The sequence below is a fragment of the Phodopus roborovskii genome, unplaced genomic scaffold (assembly GCF_943737965.1).
Source record: "Phodopus roborovskii unplaced genomic scaffold, PHOROB, whole genome shotgun sequence".
Taxonomy (NCBI): Eukaryota; Metazoa; Chordata; class Mammalia; order Rodentia; family Cricetidae; genus Phodopus; species Phodopus roborovskii.
In genome coordinates, this window is record NW_026126648.1 from 9,361,565 (window position 1) to 9,382,269 (window position 20,705).

General features: G+C 41.4%; 1 protein-coding gene across 1 annotated transcript; it reads right to left on the minus strand.

Moving 5' to 3' along the window:
• Positions 1 to 831: 831 nt before the first annotated feature.
• On the minus strand, positions 832 to 13,998 carry Pacrgl (parkin coregulated like). The gene is made up of 9 exons (XM_051174086.1): positions 13,933 to 13,998; positions 11,725 to 11,792; positions 11,429 to 11,583; positions 10,298 to 10,365; positions 8,635 to 8,725; positions 6,458 to 6,592; positions 5,742 to 5,849; positions 4,130 to 4,210; positions 832 to 1,396 (listed from the first exon to the last, which is right to left on the minus strand). The coding sequence occupies exons 2-9, from the start codon at positions 11,774 to 11,776 to the stop codon at positions 1,340 to 1,342; spliced, it is 747 nt and encodes a 248-aa protein (XP_051030043.1). The 5' UTR covers positions 11,777 to 11,792; positions 13,933 to 13,998; the 3' UTR covers positions 832 to 1,339.
• Between the last annotated feature and the right edge of the window lie 6,707 nt (positions 13,999 to 20,705).

A 20,705-nucleotide genomic window follows, 5' to 3' on the forward strand; every position in this document is an offset into this window, starting at 1 on the left:
AGCAAAATAAAGTGTTTATTACTCTACTGTGTCTGCTATAGTCTTTATGTTCTAGCAAGTTTTATAATCAATTACTAGGTTCTAACTACACTGTCACTATCTTTGGGTAGTGCCGCCTGCAGAGAAAACTCGAAGCAAGCCTGGGGTCAGGCAGTTGCTGTAGCAGGCATGGTCTGAGAATGTGACAAGGTACTACAGATCTGAGGAAAGAGAGGGCTCAGGACCAGGAAGTAAAAGCCCTCGTGGAGGATGGGCAGGTCACTCAGCAACTGCTTGTATTCTTTCAACTGACAGATGTACAACTATCTGAAGCAAGGATCGCCCAGTGGCCAACCAGCTGTCTGTGGGAGACAATGGGAGGAGGCCATCATCTACCCAGTGTCTAGAAGGCATGTGACTACTGCTACGAAACACAGTGACTGCCTGTCCCCATGCTTTCCAATGTGTCGTTATGATTTGGACTTGGTGTGACTACCCAAGTCCCTCCAGCCACCCTTCCTAGCAGACACACTGAAAGTCTTCCATTTTTCCATTGCTCTTCCTCTACTCCTTCTTCTTGCAGAATCATCTAGAAGTTTCTAGCTCATCAGAAACAATTACATAGTTAAAACTATGTTAAAAAGAAAAAAAAAAAAAAAACAAGTAACTGAAACACAACTAAGTACTACAATATCACTGAATACATTGAAGTTTTAGGATTTTAATTTCTGAATATCATGTATGTACATCATTGGTATTTTCAGGCTCTGAAATGTAAAAATAACAATTACATAAAGTTTAGGTAGTTTCAACAACTTGTAGTAAACAATATACCTGCAGTAGAATTTTCACATTTAGAACAAGTTTTTTAAACTAGAATATTCGGGAAGGAAAAGAGGTGCCCAAGCATTCCACATTATAAAATACACTTTTGCACAACCCAGCTAAAAGTGAAGTCACAAATGTTTACTTGCTATCTTAAATTTTTTCAGCCTTGATAAATAAAAAAAAAAAAAAAAAAAACAAGAAATGTCCAAAAACAACCTATAAGTGCACAGCTATAAAGTGATGTTCGGAATAGCTGTAAGTAAAAATACATTGGAAAATATGCTCATAGATATGACCCATAAATTCACACAGATTCATAGAGATGAGAAACCCTCACAGAAGTCAACTTTTCACCAGAGTACTTTAATTGCTTTCCATTAGCACCTGTGCTTTTTGTTGACAAACAGCTTGCACAAGGAGTCCTCTGGACGGGACAGGGTCCTCCAGCCTGGTTAATGAATCAGAGTGAAATGAACTCAGGAGAAGCCCGCTGCAGCCACCGTCAGGGCCTGGCTTTTGGTAGCTCCCTTACTCAAGAGAAGATAGAGCAGTATGTTGGGATTTTGGATTTGATGACAATAAGACTTCCCTGACAACAGAAGAAAACACTGTCATTAGAACACAGTTACCCCAGTAGGCATTACAGTTACAAGAGTTGCTTAAGAAGTACCTAAAACTTAAACAAAAGTAAAAGGACCCAACCAGAATTACAGGATGAACAGAACATTTTTCTGAGGGAACTAAAACAGATAGCAGTCTTTAAGTATCTACGAAGAGGCAAAGAGTAAGGGCAGTGTTTAAATGTACCCACTAAACTAGCACACCAGTGTAAATTACTTCTCTGCACCCAATATCCTGACTTAAAGGTCAATACCAGCAAGTTTACATTGGGGCGCATCCTGGTGAACAAATGAGTATAGTCCTCATGGGGACTCAGCAGAGGACTTATCACAGTCCTCTCATACTCTGGAAGAAATATGTCTTTCCTGAGACAGATGAGCACACTACTGAGGACAAAAACTTAATCATACATCTGGAAATATGTTTCATCTCAAGATTGGCAAATATGAGTTATAAGAAAGTGTCTCTGTGCTTAACAAATGTTTCCATTTTCCCAGTAGTTGAGCCTTCACAATATTATAACCTATAAAAGTAAAAGAAACAGGACTACACTACACTAAGAATTCTTGGATTTTTAATGTTTTTAGAATTTAATTATCTTTACTTAATGTGTATGGATGATTTGCCTGAATATATGACCATGTACTACATGTGTGGAGTGTCCAAAGAGTCCAGAAGTGAGCTTTGCATCTTTTGTAGTTGTGAGCCACCATGTGCATGCTGGGAATGGCCCCTGGGTACCTGGGAAGAACAGGCAGTATTCTTAACCAATGAGTCATCTCACCAGCACCAAGAACTTTTTTTTAAAGACTCATAACTACTGAAGAAACTTAATATATGTTTCTAAGTTCTTAATAAAGAAAGACAACATTCTTTATGTTCTTGAAGTACAGCAAAATGGCTCCAATAAGCAGAACACTAACCAAGGCAGAAGAAAGGCATGGGTGTTAATTCTAATACACAGTGTCTTCAAAAAATTTTTTTAAATGTATACATTTTATGTGTATGAGTGCTTTGTCTTCATGAAGACCTCTGTACACACGCATGCCGGTGCCTGAGGAGGCCATCAAGAGAATGTCTTGTCACCTTGGAGCTGGAGGGACAGGTGGATGTCAATAACCATGAGGGTATTGGGAAATGAACACAGGTTCTCTGAGAAAGCAACAAGGGCTCTTAACTACTAAGCCATCTCTCTAGACCCTAGACCCTTTTGCCATGACAGAAATTGTTACTAAAATATAATGTAGGACACACAAGGAATAGGAAAATGACTGAGAAGATTTAAGATCTCTTGTAACCACAAACCCCTTTTTCTTTTTAAATTCATAGCAATATCTAAAGCTAATAAGACTGAGTAATACCAAAAGGAACCCTCTCTCTAGGACCTTGGATTGACCGACTACAGGCTCTGCAGGCAAGTTCTAAGTAACAATGCTGGGCTTCTGAAATACATCTCTGTGGTAACTTCCCCAATCCGGTACACACAGACATCCACAAATGTCAGATGACAGTCTTTTCCATTTTGTTTGGCCCATTCCCTAAAAAGATCTCCTGGAGGCAGACAACCACTGGGGAGAGTTACAGCTTAAAATTCACCATCTGTTAATTTGCATTCCACAAGAGAGGAATGGGCAATACATCGGGGATTCAGATTCTGAGATGATCAAGTACATTTACAGTATGTACTTCCTCAAAAATGGAGACATTGGTCTCACTAGGGGCTAGTTCTGCACATGTCCTCAGTGTCTGAACACCAATTTCCTACTCAACTCAAGCACAACAAAGAAATGCATTTCCTAACAGCCCTTTTCAGACTTAGTTCCTCTGGATAAACTTTAAGTGTTCATCACAAATATAATATATATATATATATATATATATACACACACACACATATATATATATATAATTAAAGATTATTAAAATTAGCAGAATTAGCTGATTAAGGCATGGCCAGCAAAACATTGTATACAGCCATATACATTTTTTTCTGATTAATTATTCATAAAATCTGGACAATGAAATCTCAACACTGTTAGGCTAACTAGCTGAATACTTCTTCCATTATGAAAATGAGTTACTTTTACTGACATGTAGCAGTGAAGCCTCCACATTCCTCCCCTTGAAAAGTCAGGGGGAAACTTGAATCAACTTTTGAAGAAAGGGTATGTGCTTTGCTATTGTGGAAGTGGCATTTCCATGCACAGGGAGATTCTAAAGGTCAGAGGAAGAAAACAAGGCAGAAAGGGAAACTGGAGAACCTATGCAGAGGTCAGGAAGCTCCTGAGCTCACACACGGACCTGCAATTCATCCCTAATACAGCCAAGCACAGAAGTAAATAAACACACAATGATTTCAAAGCATTTTGGGGGATTAGGCTAAGTCATCCTTTGACCTTCTCACAGGTCAAAACAAACATGTAAAGTCGATCAAAGAGAAAAACGAAGACTTCACTTCCAAGACCTCCCCAGAAGTACACAGGCCTTTATTTACCCAGCCTGCTTCTGCAGAAGCCAGCTTGAAAACTAAACCACCCCAAAGCAGAACTTCTTAGTCTGGAAGATGAAAATCCAGACATTTTCACAGCTGTCCTTGCAGCCGTAATGGTGTAACGTGCTAACCACATACTGATTCTCTGAATAGGACTGCAAGTGCAATGTACAGAAACAACGCGTGGTTACAGGAGCAGCATCTACTCACACTCCCGCCGTGCTGCTCCAGCTTTTGCAAGGCACTGGTGATGGGTTCTTTGAATTTTTTGTCCATTAGCCTCTTGGAAAGCTATTAAACATTGGGGAAAGGAGGATTCCAAAATAAATAAAAGTTTGCCATAACCTTTAACAAATAACCTTTGAGGATGTCTTAATTTAAGAACACAAAAGTTTGTTTCAGTAAACATTTTACTAAAATTTACTCTTAGCAATATAACAATTAAGAGATGAATTTATGACATTTCAAGCACTGCCGGTCCTGCAATATCGGCTATGAAAATACATTTCTGGGTCTGGGGAAATGAGTGACTTCAATTCCCAAACCCACATAGCAAGTGGGGCATGATGGCCGATGTTTAAATCCCAGCACTGGGGAGGCAGAGAACAAGAGGGTCCCTGGGATTCACTGCCTGGACAATTCGGCCTAAGCGGTGAGCTCCAGGTAAATGGAAGACCCACCTTAAAGGAGGTGGACAATATTTCTGAAGACAACGCCTGAGGTGGTTCTCCACATTCCACATGTACACATATAAACACACATAGAGATCCACATGCTTTCGTATCCACACACAACCACACATGAACACAATGTAAGTTTTCAAAAGCATGGCATACTTTACGTGCAAGACCATGCAGAGATCTATGACACCTCCATCTAAAGCACATGTTACCCAATGAGGGAGAAATCAGACGAGAAACACCACCACTTATTTTCTGGATACATCCTAAACAGACCCTAGCTGGAAGCACAGAATGTTGTTTAAAAAGGAGAGCGTACGTAAAGGAAGACAGAACAGTAGGCACTAGCAGATGGGCAGTGCTATGAGGGCCATTGTACCAGTATTCCTACAAACTGCATGCATTTTCGCAGACAACGACCAGGATGTCTCAGCTAAAACAAGCTATGCTCTCAGGTCAACATTTTGGAAACATAGTCAACATAGGTTGAATAGGATGATACTGAGCACTTTTTATTAGAAACCTAAAGTCAGCTTTTAAGATTAGAAAATACTAGAGCGATATTAGAGACTATTTCTAATTTCCATTAGAAAATTTTTAGAGAAACTGTCTACTACTAAGTTATTCTGTAACCTACTTAGTTGGGGTAAAAATTAACACTGGCTGTCAAAGTGACTGGACAGGGGAATGCTCAGGTAAACAGAACAAGTCTTTGGTTTGTCTTCAGGGGAAAGTTTTCCAGATAAAGTTCATGAGGCTTTCCCCAGGGAGTGGACTTATCCTGGCTGGGATCTTCCTGTGATAGTGTGATTGACAGGAGGGAGGGAATGGAAGGTGGGGCTCAGCTGAAGAGAAAGACTGAGACCCTGAGCCCTTCCTACATGGCCACCCCTGTTTTATGCCCGCTATGACCTCACATGTTCCATGCCACATGGAGGACTGGCACATGTCCGTCCTGCCATGGAGGACTGACACATGTCAAACTTGGAGCACAGACAAACCTTTCCTAAGGTCGGGTTGTTTCTGTTATTGCAATGACAAGTAAATGTCTCTTTAAGGATGTGAGCTAGGGCTAGCGGTTGATTTGAAGACTGAAGTTATGAGGACGTATGCACAGCTACTCGCCACTCCCCAGTACTCACACTTGTAAGCAGAAGTTTCAGATGGCCATTCAGAGATGGGCCAACGACCACACTTAGCTGTACGAGTGCACTCAGTCCTCTTTCAAACACCTCGTCATCGGAATGGACCTGTGGGCCAGGTAACAGCAAGAATTAAAAACAATACAACCCTCTTGAGAGATGCTGGGTTCTTTCATTTTTGAACTTTTCAGTGGCCCTTTGTGTATAATTCTACTTTCCACTTTCAGAACAGATTTTCTAATAGAATTGGTGCAGTTACATCTGAATGAGACTTGTTCATTGGTGGGGAATGGGGGGATGGGGCAGTAGGATTAAGCACTTAAACCGAGAAATCAATCAGCAAATACAATTGGTGGAGTAAACTTTAATGTGCTGTATCTAAAGGTAAATCAACTTCCATCAGACAAGAGCAGTTGCTCAGATTCACCTAGCGCATGCAGACTGCAAGGTGCAGACTGGAGGTTTTCCTCCTAATTACTCAAAAGGTTTGCTTTTTTATCCCGGGAAGCTGAGACATCCTCCAACGTGGTCAAGTGCATAACTGCATGACTCTGAGCGACAGTGGGTTGACACTGCACTTCAAACCCACCGGTAAATCAATAATTTGCATGGAATACAGGGGAGGGGAGGAGCAAACAGTGTTCTCTCGGATCAGAGTATTCATCTGTATCATGTTGACTGGGAATAATGAAGTCCAGTGAAACAAATGATCTTACCAGAGCTGCCTTCAGCACAGGGATGAGTCTGGGTAGCAATGGTACAGCTTTTTCAGGAGCATCCTGGACCAGAAGTAATTCCCTAAAGCCCTCCTTGGACACAAAGGTATAAGGATGCTTTGTCTCCCTCAGGCCCTGCCAAAGACAATGTAGACATAGGAACATGACTCATTTGCTACCTTTTGATTATATTAGAAGTCACAGAACACAAAGCTCCTAACATAAGTGAAAACAGAGTTTGCTTAATGTCTTTCTAATCACAATGAGTAATTTCAGTGATTGTTTTTTGAATTATACCAAGAGATCATGTAACAAAAGACATACAGAGCTCTACCCTCACATAGAATGAGAAAAGAAAGACGAGAAAAGCAAAATCAACAGAGTAACAAATAGGGAAGAAAATCCTAAAGGGATTAAAAAAATAAAAATAACTGATAAGTTGGGGGAGGGGAGAGCTAGTGAGAGATGATAAGGAAGTCATCAAACACTGAGACCACTGCTTCCTGAGGACCCTGGAGGACAGCAAGGGGCACACTGTGTGCCCCACACTGGACCCTCAATGTCCTCAGTGAGTTCCTACAAGGGCTGGCCTTCACAGTTAAATGCATTCCGGCACTGGAAGGGAGACCCTGCTCTGCTGGGACAGGTCGGAACTTAAATCTGCTGTCCACAGTGGGGCACAATTTGAAAACACAATCTGTGTTCAGCCTTGCTCACAGTAGGTGTTTTTCCTCCCAGATGCCCTAGAAAGCAATGGTCTGTGCCCACCATTTACCAGCTCCTACTAGAGGTGGGAAAATGACCATCTGACTTTAAGAGAATAGCGATGGCAATACCTCTGCATCTATCTGTGGAGCAGGCTTAAATAACCAGCTGCAAAATCGTGTCACAAAGTCAGTTTCCAACATTGTCAATTTGACCTGGATACCCACTTTCAAACAGTGGTCACATGTCCCCTTCCCACTGTCCTGCCATATTTTCTACAAAATCACCAACGTGGCAAATCATTCTCTAACATGTTCCGTACCTGTCCTAACAATTCCTGGATCTTACTCATTTTCAAAATGGAGACTAGAAAGTCATGGATCTCAACAGTGGTCATCTAAACTCCTTGCCCATTACTAAGGGAGTAGAAGAAAACAGGAAACTTATCCAGTCAATGCTCCTGCACACCTTTAATCCCAGTACTTGGGAAGCAGAGGCAAGTGGATCTCTGCGCTTTTGAGGCCAGCCTGGTCAACAGAGCTACACAGAAAAACCCTGTGTCAGAAAAAAAAAAAGGAAAGGAAAGAAAAAGGGGGGGAGGGAGGAAGGGAAGAGAGAGAGAGAGAGAGAGAGAGAGAGAGAGAGAGAGAGAGAGAGAGGAAGGAAGAAAGGAAGGAAGGAAGGAAGGAAGGAAGGAAGGAAGGAAGGAAAAAAGAAAGAGCTGCCCAGTACAGAAATACATGTACTGGTATTGGACCACAGGTATACAAACAAGACTGATCCTGGCCACTGAGATAGCTTGGCAGGTAAAGGCATTTTCAGCTAAGCCTGATACCCAAGTTCAAACCCTGATTCCATATGGTGAAAGGAGAGAACCAACTCCAAAACGTTGTCCTCTGACTCTTACCCACTCCATGGCACAACCACACACACACACACACACACACACACACACACACACACACACACTCATGCGACAAAGATTTTAGAAGGACTGATATTAATGAGCTGTAAAGGCAGAAGCCCTTTAATGACTTCACAAATCCAAGTACTTTGTGTTCCCTAATCATTCAGACTATGCAATGTATCACTAGCTTTGATTAGTCTATACGAAAGACTGTGTTTAAAAGAGAACTAAGTACCATCCATTTCATTTAGCCATAAATCCCTGTTACAACTAGCCAAGCCATTTATTTTATATAAATATACATCTGTGTATGTGTGTGTGCCTGTGTGAATAAAGTCTTTCTCTCTCCTCTCTCTCTCTCTCTCTCTCTCTCTCTCTCTCACACACACACACACACACAAAACAATATATCACAATTACTTGCTTAGTGTTCTTTATTTTAGAGACTCTTGTTTGATGTTTATTTTAAAAATATAGAATGACATGTACTTATAAGCTACAAAAGAACAGCAAAATTTTAAAAATTTTTTTTCTATTAGCACTCAGGAGAGCTAGAATGTTTTACCTCAGCTAAAGTAATTAGAAGAGGGTCAAATGGAAGAATTTCAGGCGGGCATTCCCACTGTAATCTGTGTTTTACTGAGCCATGTACCAATCTAAAATACAAAAGTCAGAAACTGTAACAGAAACCCCACAAGCATTTATAGGCAGGGAACTTATAACACAGTAATATTCTTGCCAAAACAGAGTCCCACTAGAATTATTCTATGATATATAGGAGTACCAAACTCATTAGGACATGGAGAAAGTAAAGCAAGTAATCAATACTTCATATTCTCACATTATTCACAAATTTAGTGAGTTTGTATCATAAAACTTTTTATTTATATTTCTGCATGTCACTCAGAAACTTGATACACATGTTGCACTGATCTCTGTCAAACAGTTATGAAATAGTAACCTACAGAAAACGAAGATATGTAGTAATTAGAAAAGGTAACGTTTACAGAGACATTTTCATAGCCTAAAACTAATAATCTGAAGGCAAATCTGTTTCACTCCTTGTGAAAGAGAGAAAAAAAAATAAATAAAATTTAAAAAGCCCTAAGGCCAGGAAGATGAAGTGGTCCCCTTGAGGTTACAGGCAGTGCTGAGTTACGTCTTCTCACTATTCCCCAGAGCCATTCCTGAACCACAACTGATGGGTTTACAAAGCAGCAGTATAGCCATGACGGAATCACTGGGTCATTCCCAAACTTCTTGGTTTCACTCAGCTCTCTGGTCTGACTTCTTCACTGTTACAGTCACAACAAGAGGCCTCACTCAGAAAGGTATCCGTTTTTCTGTTTTCAGCAAATCTCACTTACTCTGGGGAAAAGCAGTCAAGAAACTCAAGAAGTAAATAAAACAAGGCTTCAGGGTCAGTGTGTGAGAGGCAGCATCTTGTGTAGACCAGGCTGACCTCACATCCACTATGCGGCCAAGGGTGACCTTCATCCTGCTTCCCCATCCCGGTGCTGGGGCTACCAGCAAAGGGGACCGAGCTTATGGAGTGTTGAGGGATGGAGCTCAGGGCCTTACAAATGGTAGGAGGCACTCTATCAACTGAGCTGCATGCCTAACCCTTCAAATTAGAATGTAAGGATGAAACAGTAACAAATGCAAGAATGCTTCTTTAGCTTATTTTCCCTCCAAATTTGAAGATACTATTAAAAAGTGCATTGTTGAAATTTCAGAAGCAAACATAAAAATCGATGTTGTAATTGTCCCTTCTATATTTAAAAAAAAAAATCTACCATGAAGAACAGAATGAAACAGAACATTATATGAAAAAAGGCATCAGGAATTTATTCAAAATGGAGCAAAAATTGTCATATATACTTACTAAGAAATCATATTTCACTGCACTGCCCATGTTTATATTACAAACAAGGCAGAATTTCTTATTTGCAGCTTGCCTGTGAATGCTTCAATTAGTTGTATCCAAAATGGCACACTCAGTTGAATTTAATTTCTGAAATTGTTTGGTGTCTTACTCCAGATCTTAGTAATTACATATTGGAGTTGAGGTGTTTTTATGTCAACCAGGTCCAGGGATCGATACCAATACAAGAGTCAAGGTAGTCCGTCACCCTGATTTAAATTTAACAAATTTAAAGTGAAGAATATATTGATTTCATTCGGTTATTTTGAACCACACCGTCAGCTATGCACTGTATTGACTGTACCTGCAAGGGATGCCACCCCTAGCGTAGATAGCTGTAAATGCAGAAGGGGCTCGTGACTGCTCACCGAACTGAAATCGAAAAACAAACACATCACCGCTAACTCCATTTACTGACACCTTCAATTTTAATCCTGTTGCGACCAGAGGCAAAAACAAAGCAAAACAAAAAACAAAAAAAAACCTTTCAAACCCCCCCACTGTATTACTCTGTGAAACTGTTGTTTAGCCACATGACTGGAAAAAACAAAAGTGAAGGATTGACAGCAACAAAACAAAACAAACAAAAATAACAAACAACACACAGACACAACCAAGATGCAGAGTTATTTTCCTTCAACCTCGAATTTGGCTCAAAGCTTTGCAGGTGGCTGGAACCGTACACAGAGCAAAATGTCTTTCCACTTTGTCAGTCTGAATCCTCAAGGTGAGGGCTGAATAATGAATTCAGGAATTATGTATGGGGGGGGGGGGGTAGAGATTTGCTACCCGTTACTGTATACCTGTGCCCATGTCCATCGGCCAAGCACAGATGTATAGAAACCAGAGAATCTGTTTAATATCTTCAAACTGGCTTTAGGCTTTTATGCAACAAGGGACTAGGCTTGGTAGAGTCAAAAGTCAGAAAAAGCTTGTACCAACATGTATTTGAATGCATCTTCTAGGTTATAGAACTGGTGCTAAGGACAGAAGGCATATACTTCCTTTTAGCTGGCACAGTATATCCAGCACGCCTGTCAGCCAAGTATAGACATGCAGAGGTCAAAGAACCTGTGTAACTTCTCCAAACGGGCTTCATGCCTCTACTACATTATGATTTCTAAAGGATTGAACTTGTACAACAGAAAGAACAGTGAAGAGTTTTGTGTGGATATTGAAGCATATGACTAGTCAATCCCATAGCCATGGCAAGCTAGCTCACTGAAATTTGCAAACAGGAGAGAAAATTAAAAAGCTGACATACAACTGAGAACATAACAAAATTCACACAACCAGCTCAAAGCTAGCAAAAAGACAATCCATGTGAGCGTTCAGAATAAACTGTCTATTTAGAGCATTCAGAATTGTTAATTCAGTTAAAGTGTAATCACATACATGCCTATTCCTCGAGAAACCATACTGCCAGAGTACTCACAGGGTTAATGGTTTTCGGGTTGAGTTTATCACTTGGCCGAGGATGAACCCGTCTTGCAGCCTCTGGAGAACTGGTTAATGAGGAGGATTTGCTCCGCTGAACTGTAGTCCTGTGTTTTATTTGTGCACTTGAGGATGTCCTTTGATCATAATTACCTGGGGGGTGGGGGGAATAGGGGGAAGGATCGGATCAGGACAAAAGACAAATGTGCAAAAGAAACTCTCCTGAATCCACACAGAACAAGGAATGTATCATTAACAAACCGACCTCTCCCTTTGAAAAAGCAAAGCTCTGACCTGTTGTTCTGACTCTCAACTGCACGCCTCCAGGGTACTCCGATTTCTGCATCGCCTCCCTGTCAGCCCTGCAGTTAAATGAAACCATTTCAGAATCTGTTCATCTGCCTTAAACACAAGACCAAAATGAAGAGTTATATATAGATATGAGTGTGGAAGTCCAAGATTGCCATTTTTTTTTCCCAATAGCTCTCCACCTTGTATCTTGAGGCAGGGTCTTTCACTGAGACCAGAGCTCCCCTTATTGGCTAATGTCGCTACTGAGCTTGTGCCAGAGACTTCCCTTTTGTGTCTCAGAAGTGCTGAGATGACAGACAGGCTACCACAAGCACCTAAGTTCTCAGAGGATTCTGGGTGATCAGATTCCTTACCAGCTAAGCCACCTTCTCTGCACTATTTTCTAATTAAAATGAATTTAAAAGCCAAGGAATCCCTTCATTTGAAAAACTTTTAAGTTCTAGAAAATAGAGCTTCCAAGGTGTTTCATTATTCAATGTAGTTTGGGTCATGTGTGTGTGTACACGGATGCCTGTTAATTTGTGAAAGTAGGTGAGTCCATGGAGGCCAGAGGTTGACATTGGGTATCTCCTACTATTACTCTCCAACATTCTGTGAACCAGGCTCCCTCGATGAATCTGGAGCTGATAGAGTAAACTAGGCTGGATCTTTTTGAAAGCATAGCTGTTTGTTTGATTTTTAGACAGGGTCTCATTATATAGTCCAGGGTGGCCTGGAGCATGCTATGTAGACCAGGTTGGTCTTGATCTTAAGAGACCTGCCTGCCTATGTTTCTTGCAAAAATAATGATTTTAAAGTTTTTTTTTTTAATTTATTCTTCTCTCACACAATACACCCCAACTGTGGCCCTCTCCCTCCCCTCCTTCCAGTTGCCCACTACCTCCGACCTCCAGATCTACTGCTCCTCTGTTTCCCTTCAGAAAAGAGCAGGCCTCCCAGGGATACCTACCATAACAAGATGCAATAAGACTAGGCACAAACTCTCATATCAGGGCTTCAAGAGGCAACCCAGTAAGAAGAAACGGGTCCCAAGAGCAGGCAAGAGTCAGAGACACCACCACACCCACCCACTCTTCGGAGTCCCACAAAAACCTAAAGCTTAACAACCACAACTAATATTCCTAGAACCACTCAGGCTCTGTGGTTGCAACTTCAGCCTTAGTGAGCCCTTAGGAGCCCTGCCTAGTTCATTCTGCGGACCATGTTCTCCTGATGTCCCCACCCATCCTGCTCATACAATCCTTTCTCCCTGCCTTTGTTGGATTCCCAGAGCTCCACCTAATGTTTGGTCATGGGTCTCTGCATCTACTCCCATCAGCTGCTGGAGGAAGCCTTAGTGATGAGGGCAGAGCTAGGCACAGATGGCTCAGTGGTTATTTTTAAAATAACTATTTTTTAATTGTTAAAGGTATCCGTCTTTATTTAAAAGACAAAGTAAATATGCTTGGTTTAAAAAAAAAATCCACCAGGAAGAACTTGTCTATGAAAGGAAAATGCTCCCTTCATCTTTAGACGACTTCTACTTTAAATGACTTTAGGCAGGTGGTGTAACGGAGTAGTGACTGGAAGAAATGAGGAGGTGAAACACACTGTTTTAAGGACTCTCCAGGTAACCCCTCCTCTCTTAGAATTCTGAGTAGACATCAGAACACGGAGATCCACTAAATATGAAATGCTAAATTATGTCACAATGTCAGAAGGAAAAACAACAAACACGACACAAATGGCCCTAGGTTTCATTGGGCCTCTGCCTGAAGTGGCACCTGTATATGGTAGGAAACCACACCGTCTTTGTTGTACAAATACCAAATTTCGGTACCCACTGGAGTCAAATCGTCCGGCATCTTTCCTCTACTCTCTAATCAGAAACCCGGAAAGTTCCAAAAAGTTCGAAAGGCGCTCAGCTAAATCTGCATCCCCTTTGTCATCAGGAAGCAAAACCTGCTTTCCACCCTTCCAGCATCCCGTCACCGCATGCACCCACTTTCAATGGAACCTGAGTTCAATTCGGCTCCAGGGTGCTGTTGGGGGAAGGGGATTTGAAAATGGGGAGACTGCGTGGGCCAACTCCAGTTAGAACACTCTCTCAGCCCAGTTCCCAGAGCACATCTGGAGTCCCTAGCAACCAGCTCGGGCTGCTTAGCTACGGGACGCCAAACTGGGAGACCCCGCCCTGCCGCCCGCGCCTACCGCCGCTCCCGCCGCTCCCGCGCTCGCCGCCGCCCCAAATGGGGGGCTGAGTCCGCCCTGGGCGCCAAAAGCCAGCAGCTCCCGCCGAGGGCAGCCCGGATCCAGGAAAGCCGCTTCGGCCGGCATGCGCATCCGATCCGGCGCCGCGCAGTGACGTCACGCGCGCGACGCCCGCTCTAAGCCAATCATAGGGAGGCCATAGGAATCGGAGGAGGGGTTGCCTGGCAACGAGATTGCGTTCTAAGGGTGCCGGTCCAGGAAGAGCCGCGCTCACAAGTCTTCAGGAGGCAGAGGGGAGGCCCTGGCAGACCTTGAAGGAAGCTTAGGTTTTAGTTTCCAGGGAAGATCGCTGAGTCCTCCCTGCCCTCCGGCCCGTCCTCTCTCCGTCTGTGTGCTTCTCTCGTAGCTTCTCAGGGACGTTTGCTGTCATCCAACGCTTGTGCCATGAGTTTCCCTTAGCTTCTGTCAGGCTGTTTCATTCGACTGCAGAATACTGCCCTAAATGGAGAGCGACAAACATATTCCCTGTATTGTTTTGTTTTGTTTTGTTTTGTTTCCTTTAGGATTACACTCATGAAATTGGTGCTGGAGGAGACTGTGTTCGTTTGCAATTCCATATGAGTATGGAACTACATTGCTGTACGGGGAGAGACAGAAAGACAGACAGACAAACAGACACACAGAGAGAGAGAGAGAGAGAGAGAGAGAGAGAGAGAGAGAGAGAGAGAGAGAGAGAGAGAGAGAGAGAGAGAGAGAGAGAGAGAGAGAGAGAGAGGGAGGGAAGGAGGGAGGGAGGGAGGGAGGGAGGGAGGGAGGAGAGAGAGATATGACGGGGGAGACACATGACAGAGACAGAGAGAAAAGAAGACAAACACTGAGCCTACTGTGAGTTTTAGAAAATCTCAAATTCCAACACTGGTGGCACACTTTTTCCAACAAGGCCACACCCCTTAATCCTTGTAATCTTATCAGGGTTTTACTCCCAGGTGACTGACCTTTCAAATATACAGGAATGGGGTCATTCCTTCTTAAACCTAGGGGCCTATCTGTAGGCCTTTCCCATGTGAAAGTCACACCACCTACTTTTTGCACACACACACACACACACACACACACACACACACGTGGGGGGGCAGAGACTACCAGCAAAATGTTTAATCTCTGGGCACTTATAAACAATTTAGCTGTGATAGAGACCTCTTGCTGGTAGTGAATTAAGTCAACAGAGATAACTAAATAGAACCACAGTGTCCAATGGTCAAATAACCCAAGACACACGGGAACATCTACGTTTTCACAAAACCACATTCTGAAAGAGTTATAAGAAATATGTGAGATTAACTCCAAGGAGATACTTTATTATGACGTAAAGTTTTATATGGGAAGCAGGAGTATGGAGAAGATGATGGAATACAGAGGAAAATAAAACAAAACTAATGGTATTTGAAAGGGCCATAAGGAAACTTTGTCTTTGGTAAGCTAATAAAGACATAAAAAGTTTGAAAACAGGTACCTGGTATGGATGAACCAAGCCATTCCCAGAAGTCATAGATTATTAAACGAAATTATTTTATCTCACTAAGGGTTGTTGGACAGAGAGGACTTTGAGGCTACCAAACAATGAAAGCAATTGTCACTCTTGTTCACCAGCACTGGATGGCATGGCCTTATTGCTGAAGATACTGTGTCTTGGTCACAGGGCATAGAGAAACCAAGCCAAAACTTGGCTAGAGGCTTCCTGACTGTTGGCTTTTTCTAACAAAGCCAAAAATGTGTTGTGTGGCCTGTTTGGAGTGGGGTTGTGGAATATTATTTTAAGGTCTGTTACTTTTGTTTATGCTCTGAAACTTTTGTTTAATGATGCACAGATGTGTTTGATTAAATAAAATTCACCTGCAGGCAGGAGGCTGGGTCAGCTACAGTTAGGGAGGAGTCAGGTGGAGAAGGCTTTAAAAGAGGGGTAAGAAAAAACTTGAGGGTCTCTTGGGAGATTCCAGGAGTTGAGCTAGGTGAGTTAGGTGAGCTGCTTGCCATTCAGCCCCTCTGAGAAGCAGGATTCTACCTCAAACTTTAAATCTTGAGTTCTTTAGTGGAACAGGGATTTAAATGAGTTTCTTTAGTAGCATTGAGTTAGTGACTGAGCTTCTGCTGTGTGGGCTGGCCACTTACAGTAGCAGAGGAGTGGCAGTTTCTGAATAGGACAGCCATAGTTTAAAAGTCAACAGCAATTAAAAAAGAAAATTAACAGAGTGGCTGTGTGCATTGTGCTCAACGACCTCATTTAGCTGTAGATCTCCTTGTGAAACACTGCCAACCAGTCATACAAGAGGAGCCTGCCCAGCCGTAGGATTTTAATAGGGTCAAATGAGGGAAAGGGACCCTTCAGTGTGACAGAGGCTTCCTGGCCTTATGTGGGCTTCAACTCAGGTGTTAGGTGGCTGTTATATCATGGTCACACAAATGATTTGTACTGATTCGATGAACTACAATGTTTTATTTTTATGAATGAATTTGTAGACCGTAGGAGGGTGAGTTGTAGAAAGCTTTTTTTTTTTTTTTTCTTTAGGGTTGTTGTTGGGGGCTTAAGACACAGTGTAGGTGGGAATCTTCAAAAATGGGGTGTTTTAGAGTTCATAGTCTTGAGGATTTTTTATAAATCCTATGGTAGGTATGGTGAGGCATGGGGAGACAAGCTAGTCAGTGCAGGTGGCCCATCCATAAGGTAAACAGGCACTTCTCATTCTTGGTCATATTTTCATGAGTAACTTTTAGGCAGTGGAGCTTAATAAGATTGAAAACAAGAAAAGAAATATAGAAAAAAAAATCAGAGTGGGATCAAGAACCCAGTTCTTGTATTTCTGGCCTCTGGCCATAACAGAACCAAGAGTATTTCATGTTCTGGAAAATTCCTAAACTGTTCAGTTTCTATCTCCTGGTTTTCTCAGTGCAATAGTGGCAACTCTGATATTTGGATTTGATGTTTGGTCCACAAGAGAAAATTAGTGTCTGGTAGTGTAAAAACTTTTAAAATTCTATGGCTGGGTGCCTAAGGTAGGCTGCTGTTGTTGCTTCACTAAATGGGCACAATGTGCCTATCAAGTTGCATTATAAATAACTATATTTGTGTCTAAAGAATAATGCTACTGTTAGTTTGACTCAAAGAAATGTCTTTTCATTATAGTCAGTTGTTAATGTTTGCAGAATACATGGTTGTTGATTGCCCATCTATCGCGGTAAATAAGGATCAGGATAAACAAATAGGCTGAATAGATGTTTATTCAGGGAGAAATAACTTACAACCTAGACAGATGAACACCAGGAAATTCAACCCGATCCTCTCCTGTCCGAGTTACGCCAGAAAGATCACGCCAGAAAGAGAGCGCCATACTTGGCCCCCTCCGACCTCCTTCCACAGGTCACTTCCGCCCATGGCTCCACCCCCCAATAGGTGTGGTCACTGCTACAGAAGGACTATCTCACTACACCCATCAATAAAAATGACAAGTCTCAGGGAACAATTTAAGAAGAAATAATTTAAGGGCTACAAGAAAGGAAAAGTGACCTGGAGAATCATTATTAAATTCCTGACATAAAGGACTATAATTTTAAATTGTGAGTCAAATAAACACCTTCCCTGTATTTTGCTTTGATGGGGGATTTTATTTACAGCAACAGGAAAGGAAACTAAAACTCAGTGAATTTCAAGCACACAGTGCAGTGTTACTAACCAGAGTTGTCATAATTTAGCTCTCAATGTGTAAAATGCATGCTGCACAAGTGTGAGGATCCAGTGTCCAGATCATCAGAACCAGAGTAAAGTTAGATATTGTAGCACCCTTATTCATCACCAGTGTTTCTATGGCAAAGCAGTAGACATATATTGGAGAATCCCAAATGGAGAACCCCCAAGCAAGCTATCTTGATATAAACCGTGGTAAGCAAGAGACACCATCTCAAACAAAGTGAAAGTTGAGGTCCAGTACTTAAGGCTGTCTGATGCATAGGCATCATGACAGAACCAATAACATACATGTGAATATGCAAGCATGCATAAACATAAAAATAAAATCCATATAAAAGATAACAGACCCTTCGGTGGGAATTCCATGATATAGTCTTGTTCAAACAAACCCCACAGAAAGCACAGAATAATTTTGTTAACCCATCTTAAAACACACTGCATATTCAAAGCAACAACCAGAATATACAATGAACATTTTTGGATTAACTAGTTAATAATTTTCACTAGAATAAAAATAACTCACTGCTAACTTAACCAGACAGTTGGATCTCAAAGCTGCTTGAGCAGAAGGCAGTTTATGCTGTTCATGAAGCAAAATGAATGCTAATTGCTGGAACTGTGTTATGTTGGCTTTGCTGATCAGTGTAACAAATATACACACTTAAGGGGCAATAGAATGCACACTTAACCTTCAATTCTAGAGATCAACCCTGAGTCAGATAAAGCTACAGTAAAGGAGACTGTAAGGCTATGTTTCTTTCTAGGTGTTCCCACAAGGTTTACTCAAATAGCAAAAATTAAGTTTGGCATGATTGACACCATGAGGCTCCTCTTGTTTTATTAGCTTTAAGCTGGCATCTTTTGCCAAAGTGTAGAAAATATTTTACTCTTAGCTTGCTTCTAATGACTCGTGTGTTCTATTAATTTCAAATATTAGTCTTTTTTCCATAAAAAGTGCCAAAGTTTCCTAAGTGATAATGGGAAGATACTGATTTTGCTCACAGTCCAAGAGGCTGCACATATGAACAGCACGTTGGCCACTCTGTAAAGGACAGCTGTGGCTGTGTCATATTTTGAGGATGTACATCATGGCATCAGTGCACACAAAAGCAAGAGTTTCCATTGTGGCCAGCTAGCCCCATACTCTCCAGAGAGGAGAATAAACAGCTCAACATTCTGGAACATAATCAAGTAAAGTAGGAAACTGTAGCATGAATTCTAATTGGTATTAATAATAAAAACTCAGAGACAGATGTTGGGATTAAAGCTGAAGATCAGAGAAGCAAAGCAGCAAGCCACTAGAGAGTTCTCATCTCTACCAGGGGCGATCCTGTTGGCTGACTGCATCTTTAGACTACACTGCTCCTCAGACTGCCTCTGTCTTCACCAAACTTCAAACTGTTGAGTTCCTGTCTCCTTCCCACTTTATATTCCTCTCCACCCAGGTATTTCACTCCTGTTTCCACCGTCCTAGTGTTAGGATTAAAACCATGTCATCGAAAATGTTTGGATTAAATGTGTGAGCTCTGTTTCTCATTTAGACTGATTTACTCTCATGTAGCCTAGGGTGGCCTTGAACACACAGAGTGCATCTGTCTCAGTCTCATGAGTGCTAGGATTAGAGATATGTACCACCACTGCCAGGCCTCTATGGCTAGCTAGTGTGGCTAGCTTTCCACTCTGATCTCCAGACAATCTTATTTGCTATATCATAAACAAAAGATCCCCACAAGAAATTTTAAAGTAAGCCAGAAAATGAAGTAACTACAGTACTTAAAGCTGTCAAACTCAAATGTAGATGCCAGGAAGGTAATGAGGGATTTAATAATGGTCATCCACTAAGACCCTCCCATTCTCAGTATTAGCATAGTAGGGATCACGATTCTCACATTGGAAGTTGGTGGGGTTTTTATCATATCCAACCATAGTAGAATAGCCCTCCCCTGTAATCTATTATTTACTATGTAATTATATTCTATATATTCATTATGTAAATGTATACTATAACTATTATATTACTAATGTATTTGTCCAATTTAAAAATCCTTCACCTTAAATGCACTTTTGTGGACTTGAAGAAGATAGAACTGTAGGTAATACTCCTTGAGGCTAAGCCTGATAACCTGCATTCAATCCCTAAGATGCACATAATGGACAGAGAGAAATAATTCCCACAAAGTTGTCTTTTGACTTTTGCACTGTGATGTCCACAAACACACACAAAAGAAAGGAAGGAAGGAAAGAAGGAAGGAGAGGAAGAAAGAGAAGAAAGGAAGAGAAAGAGAGAGAAGTAAATAAATAACCAAGTTTCCTATAATAGTATTCCCTTCAGAGTTACATCTTTGAATAATCAATGTATGATCTAATAGCATCATAGAATCGCTTAAATGGAGCTTGTTGAGAATGAAAAATAAACAGTTTGTTTGCTTCAGTAGAATATAATTCTAGGTCTTTCTAGGTCTAGAGCATAAGTGCTCTAAGCACACCAAATGAATTCACAAAGAATCAACAAAAAATTAATATGTCACAATAACTACATCTTAGTGAGATGAGCACTCCAACAGACGCAAACAAAAATGTTATTAGTATCACGACTGATGGGATATCATTTCACTTCTGGGTCACATGAACAGCTGCAATGCATTGGCCTTTTGAACTTGGACAAGAATGGTAAATATTTTTTTGTTGTAGTTTTTGTTTTTCAGGATAAGAAGAATGTGAGCCAGCCTTTAAGAGCTGATCCGCCTCAGGAGGAGGGGGAGGGGATGGGAGGAGAGGAGAGAAGGGGAACTGCAGTCTGATGTAAAATGAATGAAAAAATAAAAAACAAAGAATCCAAGGAATTTAACGGCAGGATTGAAGATGGTTATCTAAACAAGCCTCTAAAACACCACCAAATTATAATACATTAACATACCACTCCCCAGAAGAAAGAAAGACAGAGGAAGGGACGGCAGCAACCACATAGATTTGTATGAGAAAGCTGATGACAGACCTATCAGAACTTATGACTGAATCGGCAAACATAGTG

Bases quoted from the DNA above. Each gene is read 5' to 3' on its own strand.
- Pacrgl (XM_051174086.1), bottom strand. From the start codon at position 11,776: ATGCAGAAATCGGAGTACCCTGGAGGCGTGCAGTTGAGAGTCAGAACA. The intron at 10,366-11,428 runs GTGAGTACTCTG...TTTCGATTTCAG, and splicing joins ACCCGAAAACCATTAACCCT to TTCGGTGAGCAGTCACGAGC. The intron at 8,726-10,297 runs GTACAGTCAATA...TTTGTATTTTAG, and splicing joins AGGGGTGGCATCCCTTGCAG to ATTGGTACATGGCTCAGTAA.